At 50.2% G+C, this 12,546-nt stretch overlaps 1 protein-coding gene across 1 annotated transcript in view; it reads right to left on the reverse strand.

Moving 5' to 3' along the window:
• Positions 1 to 10,072: 10,072 nt before the first annotated feature.
• The window catches only part of GABRA3 (gamma-aminobutyric acid type A receptor subunit alpha3), a 226,732-nt gene continuing 224,258 nt past the window's right edge, over positions 10,073 to 12,546 (reverse strand). Inside the window, exon 9 of the mRNA XM_007958254.2 lies at positions 10,073 to 10,408. Within this exon, the coding sequence (XP_007956445.1) occupies positions 10,073 to 10,408 (336 nt within the window). The remainder of the gene's footprint in view (positions 10,409 to 12,546) is intronic.

A 12,546-nucleotide genomic window follows, 5' to 3' on the forward strand; every position in this document is an offset into this window, starting at 1 on the left:
ATGGCAAGGACCAAATTAACATCTGCACACAGGAGATTGTTGGACTCTCCACTTGCTGCTTATATAAACCCAAAAACCAAACCCACTGTGGTTGAGTCAATTCCAACCCACAGCGACCCCCATTGATTCAGTTTCCAAGGCTGTAAATCTTTTTTTTTTTTTTTTTTAATTATGATTTGGGTGAAGATTTACAAGGCAAATTCACTTTCCATACAACAGTTCACATATACTTTGTCTCACGTCATTGACCACAGTTTACCACAATGTAACAGCTCCCCTTGCACTTCCTCCCCATAGTTACCTCTTCCCAGTGTCCATCCCTTCATACATTCCTGCCCCCTGAACTGTCTCCTTGTGCATACAGCCCTTCTTTCTCCCATGATTGTTCTCTCCAAGGAGTGTATCTACTTGAAGTAAATGTTTAACTCATATGCCTGTATTTTGTTTGGCTGAAAACCACAGGTGTGGGTTCAATTCCAGACCTAAAGGGCAGCTAGGGGCCATAGTCTCAGTGGTTCCACCAGGCTCTATCAAACCAGCAAACCTGGTCCCCACCTTTTTTTTTTTCTCCAAATAATTTTGAGTTTTGTTCCACATTGTTCTCCCTCTCTATCAAGGATCTCCTACATAGATCCCCTTCCAAGTGGATGACAGTGGTAGCCGGGCACCATCTAGTTCTTCTGGTCTCATAGTTATATAGGCTGCAGATCGGATGGTGCAAGGCTGTAAATCTTTATGGAAGTAGATTGCCTCACCTTCCTCCCATGGAGTGGCTGGTGGGTTTGAACTGCCAACCTTCTGGTTAGCAGCCAAGTGCCTTACCCACTACACCACCAATCCAACACTATCACTGACTTGAGATAGGTCCTCCACCTCCCGGGAACTCAACTAGTCACCTGTGTAATGAGGAGCTTGAGCTGTGTGATCTTGAAGGGCCTTTCTGGGTCTGAGAATCCAGGATCCTAGCCAAGCTTATCAGAGCTGAAGTCAATCGTGCCTCGTACAAGACAGTCTGAAATCACTTTCATTTTTTCCATGAAGGAATATGCAGGGTGCATTTTGGGTGCAAACAATAGCAAAGTAGGCCCTGGGGGGAGGGAAATGCAATGCTCCTGGAGCCCCAGAGTCCCAGTGCTGGCAGGGCAAATACTGCCTGCTGCACTCATGTTTATCCCTCGAGCTGTAATCAGATCCGAGCAATAGGTAAGGTATTATCACAATCCTCCATGCAATTTGAGGCACTCCAACACGGGCTGAAAATTTGTGGCTTTCTTTTTTTAAAATTCTTTTATTTCATCTTGATTGTTCTCTGGTAACAAAATCCCTTCCTGGGGAAAAAGTCTGAACTTGGGAGATGAGGGAAACTGGTGTTGTACCAGAGCAAATCATGTGTACTGAACACCTGACCTGGAGTAGGCATGTGGGTTTCCTCTTTCCTCCCCTCTCTTGATGTCTCCACACTCACACACCACAGAGTGCCTGGGACATGGGAAGGTTCAGGGAATGATTGTCGAATGGATGCATAAGCCTGAGGGGAGCCCTCTCTCCTAAGTGACCTGAGAGAGGAACATGGAGGCAATGAAGGGCACGAGTGTGCAAGAGGGGGACTGCCACTAATGCGGAGACTAACACTGGTGCCTCCATTCACTCAGCGCTTCCGGGCTGCCAGTCTTCATGCTAAGTGCTGATGGCAACCCTTGGGGGTGGGTTTCATTATGAAACTGAGGCTCAGTGGGTGTCATATGAGTCACTGACGGTCCCACAGGCTGGCCAAGGTTCCATCTCACTCCTCTAGCATTTGCAGTTGGTGCCTCTATGGAGTTGATTCAGCAATGGGAGGCTGGCTGAGATGGGCCGATTAGCCCTGGGGGAGAAGGAGGCACTGCCATTCGAGGGCTGGGGTGTGCATGTGGGTCTAGAGGTGCACCTCCTGGCATCCAGATGTCTGGGACGTTGGTGGGACAGCCAGGAGCAGGTGAGCAGATATGCTTGCGTATCACCTGTGGGGTGGGGCTTCTGCATTATGTGCATATCTTATACAGTTGTTTGCAAGATACCAACAGGGTCAGCTGTGTGTGAGGTGACACACCAAAAGGGCTTCATTCAGTGACTGTCTTATTGACGGCCTCCTTGGCGTGAGTCCCGAGCCCTGTGCAAAGTGTGGAGGGTTCTGCAAGAAAAAGATGGCTATGGGGTGCACTCTGAGGAGGGCACACCCTAATGGCAGAGAGATGGGAAGAGACCGGGAGTGTTCAGGGTTGGGGGTGCTCAGAGGGGTGGCCCCTGACCAGCCTGAGCTCCAGGAAAGCCTTCCTCAAAACAAACAAACAAACAAAGAAAGAAAAACAAAAAACCAGCATCTGATCTGTGCCTTGACCTGAATAGTTAGCCTGTTCTTGCCCGAAACGTGATGCAGGTGAGGAGGAGAGGCAGGAGGGAGAAGGGGGAATGCTCAAGCAGGAGGAAAAGTGTGTGCCGAGAAGAAAGGGACACACCCTGGGAGCGTGAAGCTTTCCGGGAGCCCGGAGCAGGTTCATCATGACTGCGGGAGAATGGCAGGGGAAGAGGGCCTCAGATGGGGCCGGAAGGGTAGGCAGAGGCCAGGCCCTTTAGAAGGGGCACTTTACGGGCCAGGCAAGGCCTCCAGGCCTCATCCTCTGAGCAGTGGAGATCCACGGAAGGACGTTAAGCAGTAGGGTGCGTGGGTGATGCTCGTGATGGAAGTGGAGTGATGGGTCAGGGTGACACATTGAGAGGGGTCAGGGGAAGGACAAGTGCGGGCCCAGCAAGCTCAGGGTGAGCGTCTGTATGAGATGACGGGCCCTGGATTATGCTAGTGGAAGCAGGGAGAGGGGCCAAGCGGGGAGATATTTAGGAGCTCTGGAAATCGATTGGATACTGGGACTGAGGAAGAGGAGGCATGGAAGACAGCAGCCATATTGGAGGCGGGTTTGAGTGAGTGGGGAGGGGGAGGGGGAGGGGCAGGTGAAACTTGCAACCAGCTTGTGGTAAAGATGATTAGTTCAGTGCCAGGTATGTGAAGAAGAAGGCGCCCGCGGGGCGTGATTGATGGTAGCATGGTCTGGCTTACAACTGAAAAGGTAGCTCTGCAGTAATCCAGGTGAGAGACCGACGGAGGTTTGGACCGGAGTGCTGGTAGTGAAGTCGGGGGGAGGGTCTGATACCAGATTCCAATTGGAGGCTGAGTTTAGCAGCTATTTAACTAGGCTGCATGTGGGGGTGACCTCCTAGGTTATTGGCCTGAGATCTGAGTGAATGATTGTTGAATTTATTGCTAGACTAAAGGAAAGACCAAGAGAAAGACAGAACTGTGGGGGTTGCGGAAGCAAGAGTTCAGCTTTGAACATGTCAAATTTGATGTGAAGCAACTACCCTGGAGGTGTAGAGTTTGCCATCATCAGCATAAAGGACATGTGGCAGCTTTAATACGTGCCTGCTCATTCTTTGGCAATCCTCCCAACAGAGATGGGATTGGTGTCCCTCCTCTTGAATCTGAGCTGGCCTCAGTGACTCAGTGACCACCGTCAGAAAGCAGGACGAGGTGTGCTGCATGACTTCCAGAGCAAGGACAGAAAACTCCATGCAGCTTCCACCTGGCCCTTCTGGGAAGCTTATTCTCCACGAGCCTTCTCTGGAGATGCTCTCTTCTGGAACCCAGTCGCCATGCTGTGTGAAGTTATAAAGAAAGGCGATAGATGGATGCTCCAGTCAAGAGTCTGTGATGAGTCTGGCCTTCAGCCTTCCCCACCGAGCTGCCAGGCCTGGGAGTAAAGGACCTTCTCCCTGGTCTGCCACTCAGAACTTTCATCTTTTCAGTTTGAGACCAAACTCTTACCCCGCTGAACAGAACCAGAGCTAGGTGACTAATAAGCCTGCATCTCATCACAGAACCCTCGGCCACATGGAGCTTGGAAGCAGAGCCTCCATTTCCAGCTGTTCCAGTCCCCAGTCATTTGAGTCACCCCCTGCTGTTTGAGTCACCCCGAGGTCCCAGGCATTCTGAGCAGAGACAAGTCATCTCTGCTGTGCCCTGTCCACATTCTTGACCCACAGGAATAATAAATTGTTATTTTAAGACACCAAGTTTTGGGGTGCTTTGTAATACAACAAAAAACAACTGGAGTGTAAAGTGAGTGAAGCCATCAGTACAGATGAGATCACTCAGGGAGTGTGTCGAGTGAAAAGAGAGGAGAGTGAATGCTGTCGGGAGCCCCAGACTTTAAGGGGGAAGTTGTCGAGGAAGCCCATGAGAAAGAGAAAGATGGCAGGGAAAAAAAGCAGGGCTCCCGAGAGACTATAGTGTCATGGAAACCAGAGAGAAAGTTTCAAGAATAAAGTAGTTGTCAACAGTGTCAAATGCTGCTGACAGGTCAAGTAAGATAACTGAAAAATGCCTTTAGGTTTAAGTAACAAGGGCAGTGGTGACTCAGCCGAGCAGCTCCCCTGAGAGCAGATGACATTAGAGCTCTTGAAGAAGAGGAGCAGAGATGAAGGATGAAGGAGGCGCTGGCCTGGGACACAAGGGAGGCCACCCTTTCTCCTGGGACACAAGGGAAGGGCGAGGTGGTCTGCTGATTTGGTCACAAGAAGTTCAGAGAATTGACTTCTGAGAGTCTCTGTTCTCCTCTGAGCTGAACCTTTGGAGGTAAAAGCAAAGGGGACAGAGGTTTTGTTCCCACTGTGCACTCACAGCTTCCCTGGGGGCCCCTTGCTCGGCACCAACACTCCCTCAACGTCTTCCATTTAGGACCAGAGCGGGATAGCTAAGAATTCTCCATCTCATCGCCCAAGACCCCGCCACGTAAATGTGTCACCCAAGTGGGGGCAGGAAAGTCACTGCCACATCTGACAGCTTGGGCCCCTGCATTCCCAGATCCAGCCTCTGTTGCTCATCGGACATGTCCTACCAAAACATGTGCTGAAATCCTGGGCCCTGGGCCTGTGGATGGGATCCTGTTTGGAGAGAAGAGCATTCTGTTGTTATGTTAATGAGACCCTAGCAGCGTAGGGTGGCTCCTAAACCTAATCACTTCTGAGCAAAACAAATCCAGAGACACGCACACGCACACGGGGGAAGACAGACACCAAGGAACATCAAGGGATGCCAAGGACCACTAAGGAACTCCAAGGATGACTGGCAGCTACAAGATTCTGAAACAGACAAAGAAGGATTTCCCTCAAGAGCCATGCCACAAAATCAGCCTTCAAGCCTCTAGAACTGTGAGACAGTAAATTTCTGTTCTTTAAAGCCAGCGCTTTCTGATATTTTTGTTATAGCAACAGTAGGTAATTAAGAGAGGCTTCGTAATTAAGACAGTTTGGTGTTTAATCAATGTTTTGGAAGTTGCCAACCCATCTGAGTTGTGTTACGGGCAACCAAAGGATGGGTTTTATGCTCCTGTGGTGGGGTGGGGTGAGAGCAGAAGCAAATGGTAGGGATGACCCAGGACACTTGGGGTCGAGTGGTTCTGATCAGTGCTCTGGATTACCAATGGGGAAACCAAGTCTCAGACCAGGGGAGGCATTTGCCCAATATCACACGACTGTGATGGGATTGAGCCCTGGGTAAAGTCCAGGTGTCCAGTCTTGGTGCTTTTCCGACAGTATCACATTGTTGGCAGAACAGACCCAGGTTGTCCCCTGACAGAACTAGGAAGTAGTCTGGGAAGGCGGGAGGCCCGGAGCAGCTTGCTCAGGTCAACTAGGGCAGGTGCCTTTAGCCTCACCCCTGTAGATGGTCACATGATCAGTGTCCCCAGGCTAAGGAGACCTTGTGTAATTAGAAGCTATTGAGGCTCAAGAAAGGAAATCCCTGCCCCCAATTGTAGGACCACTGACAGAAATTCCCCCAATTGCTTCTTTCCTGTTCCATCTTACCACCCACTCCTTCCATCTCCTGCTGAACATCTTTCAAGGATTCAGAGGAGTTCCAGAGGGTCTCCTTCCCAAGCCCAGACTTGGGAGCCCTCCAAAGGGTGTCCCAACCTAGATGCACTCTGGATGTGCCCGGGGGCTATGCTTGGAGACTGATGCCCAGGTAAGCCTTTCTCTCCTGTCCTCAATACTCTATCACTAAGAAGATTATTAGGAATCACTAGTAGTTCATTAAATGAACCCTCCAGATTCAAAAGCCCAAAGGACAAGGAGAAAGCTATTTAAAATTACTTGAAGCAAAGCACACTTATTAGTACCAGCATGCTCTGGGAGCTGCTTTAGAGGGCTCAGTCGGCCATCTGTTTCTTTCCATTCATATCCTTTGATCACGGTTTGGCTAGTCTCCTCTCCAACAGCACTCTGAAGAAATCTTCTCCCACATATCCCTGATCTATAATAGCATTCAATATTCAAGAAATATCGAGCTCTGGTGGCATAGTGCCTAAGGCATTTGACTGCTAACCAGAAAGCTGGTGGTTCAAACCCACCAGCCACTCCTCAGAAGGAAGGTTGGGCAATCTACTTCTGTATAGATACTATAATAAGGAGGAAACCCAAGGAGGGGTCGCTGTGAGTTGGATCTGACTTGACAGCAGTGAGTTTGGTTTTTGGTTTTGGTTTATGTACTAGCTACTCTACTGGCACCCTCTGGACTGGAACCCTCAATTAACTTCTAGGGATCTCCTCCCTCATGCATTAAAAACCATAATATACTGGAGTTCAGAGGTACTGGGCCCGGCCTGGAGCAAGGCTTCAAACTCTAGGGGCCTAGGTACAGAAGTCCTGATGGGAACAGTTTGAGCTTTCTCCTAAGACTAGGGGAATGGTTTTTAGGGTCAAAGCCATTTCAGAAGGTTCTTAAGGAAACAACCCTGGGAGGCTGCCACCTTGCCTAATATGACTACTCTGGGGTGTGGCTGAACTGGAAAGGGACTGCAGTATTGCTGTAGCAGCAGGGCATCCATCAAATGATCACAGGGGTGGGGGACAGGTCTCTAGGGTCAGATTGTCCAAGTCTCTGTATCTGTTACAGACAAGAAAACCTTTCATGTGGTGTGAAATGCTTTCCCAAGGAGGTTCTTCCCATCCCTCAGGAGCAGAGCTCATGAGATTATTTCCAAGATTTGTTCTTACTCTGTAGGAGATGTGAGGCCGTCGTCCATTTCCTAAGACATGGTTGAAACAACCAGACACATACTTCCACTCTGTCTAATAATTATTGTCTAAGGAAACTACCCACCACTCCTCTGTCAGTCTGTTGTACTGTGGTGGCTTGTGTGTTGCTGTGAGGGTGGAGGCTGTGTCACCGGTATTTCAAACACCAGCAGGGTCACTCATGGTGGACAGGTTTCAGTGGAGTTTCCAGACTAAGACAGACTGGGAAAAAGGATGGGGCCATGCATTTCCGAAAAAAAAAAAAAAAAACTGGCCACTGAAAACCTTATGAATAGCAGCAAAACATCGTCTGATACAGTGCCGGAAGATAAGCCCCTCGGGTTGGAAGACACTCAAAATATGACTGGGGAAGAGCTGCCTCTTTAAAGTAGAGTCGACCTTAATGACGTGGATGGAATAAAGCTTTTGGGACCTCCATTTGCTGATGGGGCACAATTCAAAATGGGGAGAAACAGTCGCAAACATTACAAAGGGCTCAAACACAGCAAGGATTGTGAGGCTGGCACAGGGCCAGGCGGTGTTTCTTTCTGTTGTACTAGGGTCGCTATGAGTTGGAGCCAACTCCAAGGCACCTAACAACGACAACAAGGCAAGTACAGCCTAAGGGAAAGAGTAATTGATGGAAAAGAGAAAGCCTTTAGCATTCCAATGGAAATGCCTTTCTGTATTTTCTGGGAGTGGGTGGGTTCAGCACAGGAAGCAGAGCTGTTTCCTTCTCTGCTACTTTAGGTGCTGAGGGCCCTGAGTCCACAAAGCTGTGTTTTCCCACTGGTCCTATTCTGCGTCATTGGAACAGGTCTCTGCTCTGGAGATACTTTTCTTGGAGTTGATTCTTATGGTGCTAAGGAATGGAAAGCAGTGGTGGAACGAGAATGGGGGTGAGAGCCAAGGGCACAGTACACCTGGGAGTTTGTTAGGTAAAGCGCAGTCAAAGAGAGTTCTCCAGCCCAATGACAATTCAGAAAGAGTTTAATAAACAGCCGCTAAACATTGCACCAAAGCATTTGGAAACACAATTTCTACAGAGAGGCAAAGGTCAGGCTTCCACTCTAAATTTCTTAGGACAATCATGAAGAGCCCCCCCCATCCCACCCCCCCATCCCCACATATCCACAAGACTATACTCTTCTATTTGTGAAGTTACCTACAGACACAGTCTTAGGAAGAGCGGGACTAGCATGCATCATCCCAGCAATGGCAAGGAAGCAGGGGATGGGGGAGGATGGATGAAAAGGCAACCAGCAGCTAGTGATAGACCCCTTGGAAGCTTTATTCAGGAGGTGAGGAGGGAGCATCTGCTTGGGGTGCCATCTGTGCTTGACCTCGGGTTTCTGGGCCACTCTGAGCTAGTGTAGGTATTCAGATCCAAAGTGGCTGGGCTGCCATCTTAAACACTTGAGCCATAACTATGAGAAGTGGTCTCACTGAGTGACAGAGTGTGACTTTCTAAAACCCTTTTTGGTGTCCAATCTAACTGCACTCAGGACCCAGCAGGCCCCGTGAGATTGTGCTAATCCTGACGTCAAGGTGGCCCTGGATGCTCAGTTCGGCCTTCATTTCGGCTGTTGGCAGGGGTGCATAATACTTCTCGAGTGCAGTTGTAAAGAGCCTTGGCAAGTCATTCAAACGTCAGGAATCGGCTCATCTACCTTATAAAAGCTTTCTAATTATGCCTGTGCCTTTTACTCACATTGAGAATAAATGAGATCAACTGGCTTGTAAATAACTTATTACAAAACTGATAATAAAGTTGAATGATTTCGTTGACTCAAAAATCAACTAGAGATATTGATATGGATCTCCAATTCATCCTTACTAGAATCAGCATCAACAGAGGACCAGACGTTTCAGAAACAGTGGGAGCGAAGTGCCTGGGCCTGGTCTAGGCTTTGGGGTGTGGCAGGTGTGAAGCGACGCTTTTGACTTTCGCCTGCCAGTAGCCCTATCTTTTGAGCCAGACGTCCAACCCTAACTACCACCCCAGCCACAAACATCTTGCCCCTTTTAGTATTTTGACTAGCTGCCCTGGTAGGGAGGTGACTTTCCTATCTCATCCATTTTAAAATTCTCATGTAAGCATTTGATCTGGATTTTTCTCTCTTTGTCCCTTTTTGTTGTTGTTTAAATGACATTAATAATAAAATTGCTTGGGGCAGGTGGCAATGAGTCTAAATTAGACAGTGCTCAGTTGGCTACAAGGGAGGCAAAGAGATTGAGGGCCGAGGCCTTTCCTGGAGGAGAGATATACCAAGGAGGGCTCTTTTCCTCTGGGGCTGGACATAGCAGGGCACCATTCAGCTTGGTGCCAGCCTGGTCCAGTTAGCTCTGTTGTGGTCATACATGGTGGCCAGTGGTGGCTCTCCACTGTACCCACTAACCTCCAAGTCACTAATCAAGTTGGGGGCCATATTCAGAGGTTAGCACTGGCTCCTGTCTGCACCATCAGCACATACACCTAGTGGCCCTGCTTTAGACAGAGGACATGGCAGGCAGGCCTCCAGGGAAGAGCCCAGCCTGGCTCCCTAGTGAGTCAGCAGCATCTGATGTGGACCAATCAACAATTCTCCTCAATCTGGACCCGTTGAGCAGCCAAGGGCCCACTCCAGGGAGTGGGGTATCCTGTTCTTTCCACAGTGGGCAGAGTGCAATGAGATACATGCAGTGCCCTCACTGGGGGAGGCTGGCAGACTAAGATGAGCAACTGGAGAAATGGCAGTGTCTGGCTCTGCTGGGGGCAAACTCAGCAACGGTACAGGGATGCTCCCTTTGCGGTATTAGGTTTTTTTCCATTAAGATCCATAAATACATTTGAGCGTCACAGCTTGGTGGAGGGTTAAAAAGAACAAGCAACCTTGAAACACATGACGGGGAGCCCTGGGGTTGGGTGCCTGAATGCTTCACAGGGAAGACAGTGCTCTGGTTGCTGGGCTGCCACCACTATCTACTGTTTGCGGATCATGCCCTTGATAGCTGACTCCCGGTTGACATACGTAGCCCAATAGACCAGATTGAATATGGCAAAGAGCACAGGAAAGATAATGCGGGAAATTTTGTCAACCTTGCTGACACTGTTGTAGGTCTTAGTTTCAGTGGGGGTTTCCGGTACATAGGTGGCCTTGGGGGAAGCAATGATAGTCGGGGTTGAGGAAGCACTGGGAGTGGCAGCCTTGGAGATGGTGGGGAACTCAGTATCCTTGGCCAGGCTGATGGGATAGGTGGTCCCCACGATGTTGAACGTAGTGCTGCTTTTCTTCGTCGGGGCTGCTGGTGTTTTCTTCTAGAGGCCAGAAAAAGTAGGGGAGAAGGGAGGAACAAAACAAAAGCAGGTTAATTCATCACACAGAGCACCTGCCGAGGTTTTAGGGAAGAGGAGTCGTGAGGGAAGTTAAGGAACAGGAGCCAAGAAGCCAATAGCACTGAGTAGCCAGGTTCGTGTCCAGGGATACTCGAAGATGAATTTGAGAACAGAAACTCTGCATGACCCTGGCTTCACCGTTAGCAGCTATGTGGCTTTGGCCAAGTCACTTCTCCTCTTTGAGCTTCAGTTCCTTCATCTGTAAAATGAGGATCCAAAGAGCGGGCAGGGTCACTGAGAGGATCGATGGAAAAAGTGGCTGTCAAAATCACCAGTCAGCTGTGAAGTACCAGCCCATGTGGGGACCTATGTACCCTGGGCTTCGATCCTCACAGCAACCCTGGGAGCTAGGTGGGTGCGGTGACCCCCACTCTACAGATGAGACTGAGTGGCAGAGCCCGACCTAGCAACCTGGGCTCCCCTGACTTTTACCCAGGGCTGCACCGTGCTGCTTTCTACAGGCACGAGGCACTGTTTGGTTATCCAAGAAATAACTCCACAAGGCCGCGACCATCAAGGGGCACACCTCCTGTGAGGAAGAGAGCTCGGTGAGTCTGCAAAGTCATTTTGTCTTAAAGACACAATACAAAGTCTGGCATGTTGGCATGCATTGTTTTTAGAGCATTCCACCCATCATGCACTGCACAGGCATTCAGCAAGCGACGGGGCATGCGGGGCCTTCCACCCTTGCAAGGCTCCAGGCAGGAGCCACAGCCTACCCACGGAGCTCTGCCAGCGGCCCCGCTGACAGAGCAGACAGTGGAGTTGGGGGCTCACTGTGGTACTGCCCTTTGGACCTATTCTTCCGAGTTCAAAAAAACTCTGATGGGAAACAAGGACATACTTGGACCTTCACTGGGGCGCCCTTCATGCAGAAGAGAGCACAGGAGACTAAGCTTAGGCTGGATCAGAACAGAGATACGGGCCGAGAACCGGAGGAGGACACGGGTTGTCAAACCCCAGCAGAGCCCCCCATGGCGGACAGGGTTCAGCGGAGCTTCTGGACTCAGAGCGACCAGGAAGGAAGGCCTGGCAATCCACTTAGCAAAAGATCACCACAACATATCGTGCGGTTCAGCGCTGAAGACGGGCCCCTCGGCTCGAAGGCGCACCAATGATTGTGACGATGCCACAAAACTGAGCAACATCCGTTTCTGCCGTACACGAGGCCTCCAGCCGTCCGAGGTGGCTCACCAGCAGCTAACAGTGACAAAGGTCACCCACCTCGCGTTTGCTTTCCGGATGTTACTTTGCTGCCCAGAGCCTTGTGCTTGGCTTCCTTTGATGCCTACTTGCCTCTTCCCTGGGGTTCTTTGCTCCCGCCTCCTCTTACTGTGCCCCTTCTCCTCACCTCTTTCTATCTTTTCTTCTTTACTTATGGGGCCCCAGGAGTCCTATCTCCCTCAGACTTCATTGCCATGAATCCCTGGTCCCAATGCCAGCTTGGCCCCATATCCCCTGAATGCTCAGTGACTCCTGTGATTGGGAATCTGCCCTCGGCTCCCTGGCTTCTCGTTGGAGAGGTCCTGATGGCAGTCGCTGGTCCCCTCTGCCTCTCGGCGGGATGAGATCTGAGGAGGTTTGCTGAATGCCAATTGGCCAAGTAGAGAGCTAGTGAACTCCTGGTAGAGACAGTGTCGGCCAGTGGGATCCAGTGTCTTCACAGTCTTATCTGTCACCACATCCCCTCCGTGCTGACGTCACGAGAAGCTGCTACTGGCTCTGAAGATCCAGCCTCCTCCAGCCACATCCATGCCGAGCCAGTCTCCTGTGATGAGCTACACGGCAGCTGGGCCACTAGCAAGCCTTCTCCAAGTGAAGGTCAATGACAGATGGTGCCCAGTGCTACTGGACCAAGAACTACACTGTGTATTTAGGCATAAGTGGACAAGTTGAGAGATGAGGTGGCTTCAGCCCCTGTCTTCCAGGAGCTCCGTCTGGTGAGGGAGACAGCCTTGTGGGCAGATAATTGCCGTTCAATGTGATCGGAGTTCTAACACAAACCACAGCAAAGCGCTATTGGAATGTACAATAGGGAGGGGCGAAGGCGGCTGGAGAAG

Source organism: Orycteropus afer, unplaced genomic scaffold, assembly GCF_000298275.1.
Source record: "Orycteropus afer afer isolate SDZICR_OR568_19922 unplaced genomic scaffold, OryAfe1.0 scaffold00896, whole genome shotgun sequence".
Classification (NCBI taxonomy): Eukaryota; Metazoa; Chordata; class Mammalia; order Tubulidentata; family Orycteropodidae; genus Orycteropus; species Orycteropus afer.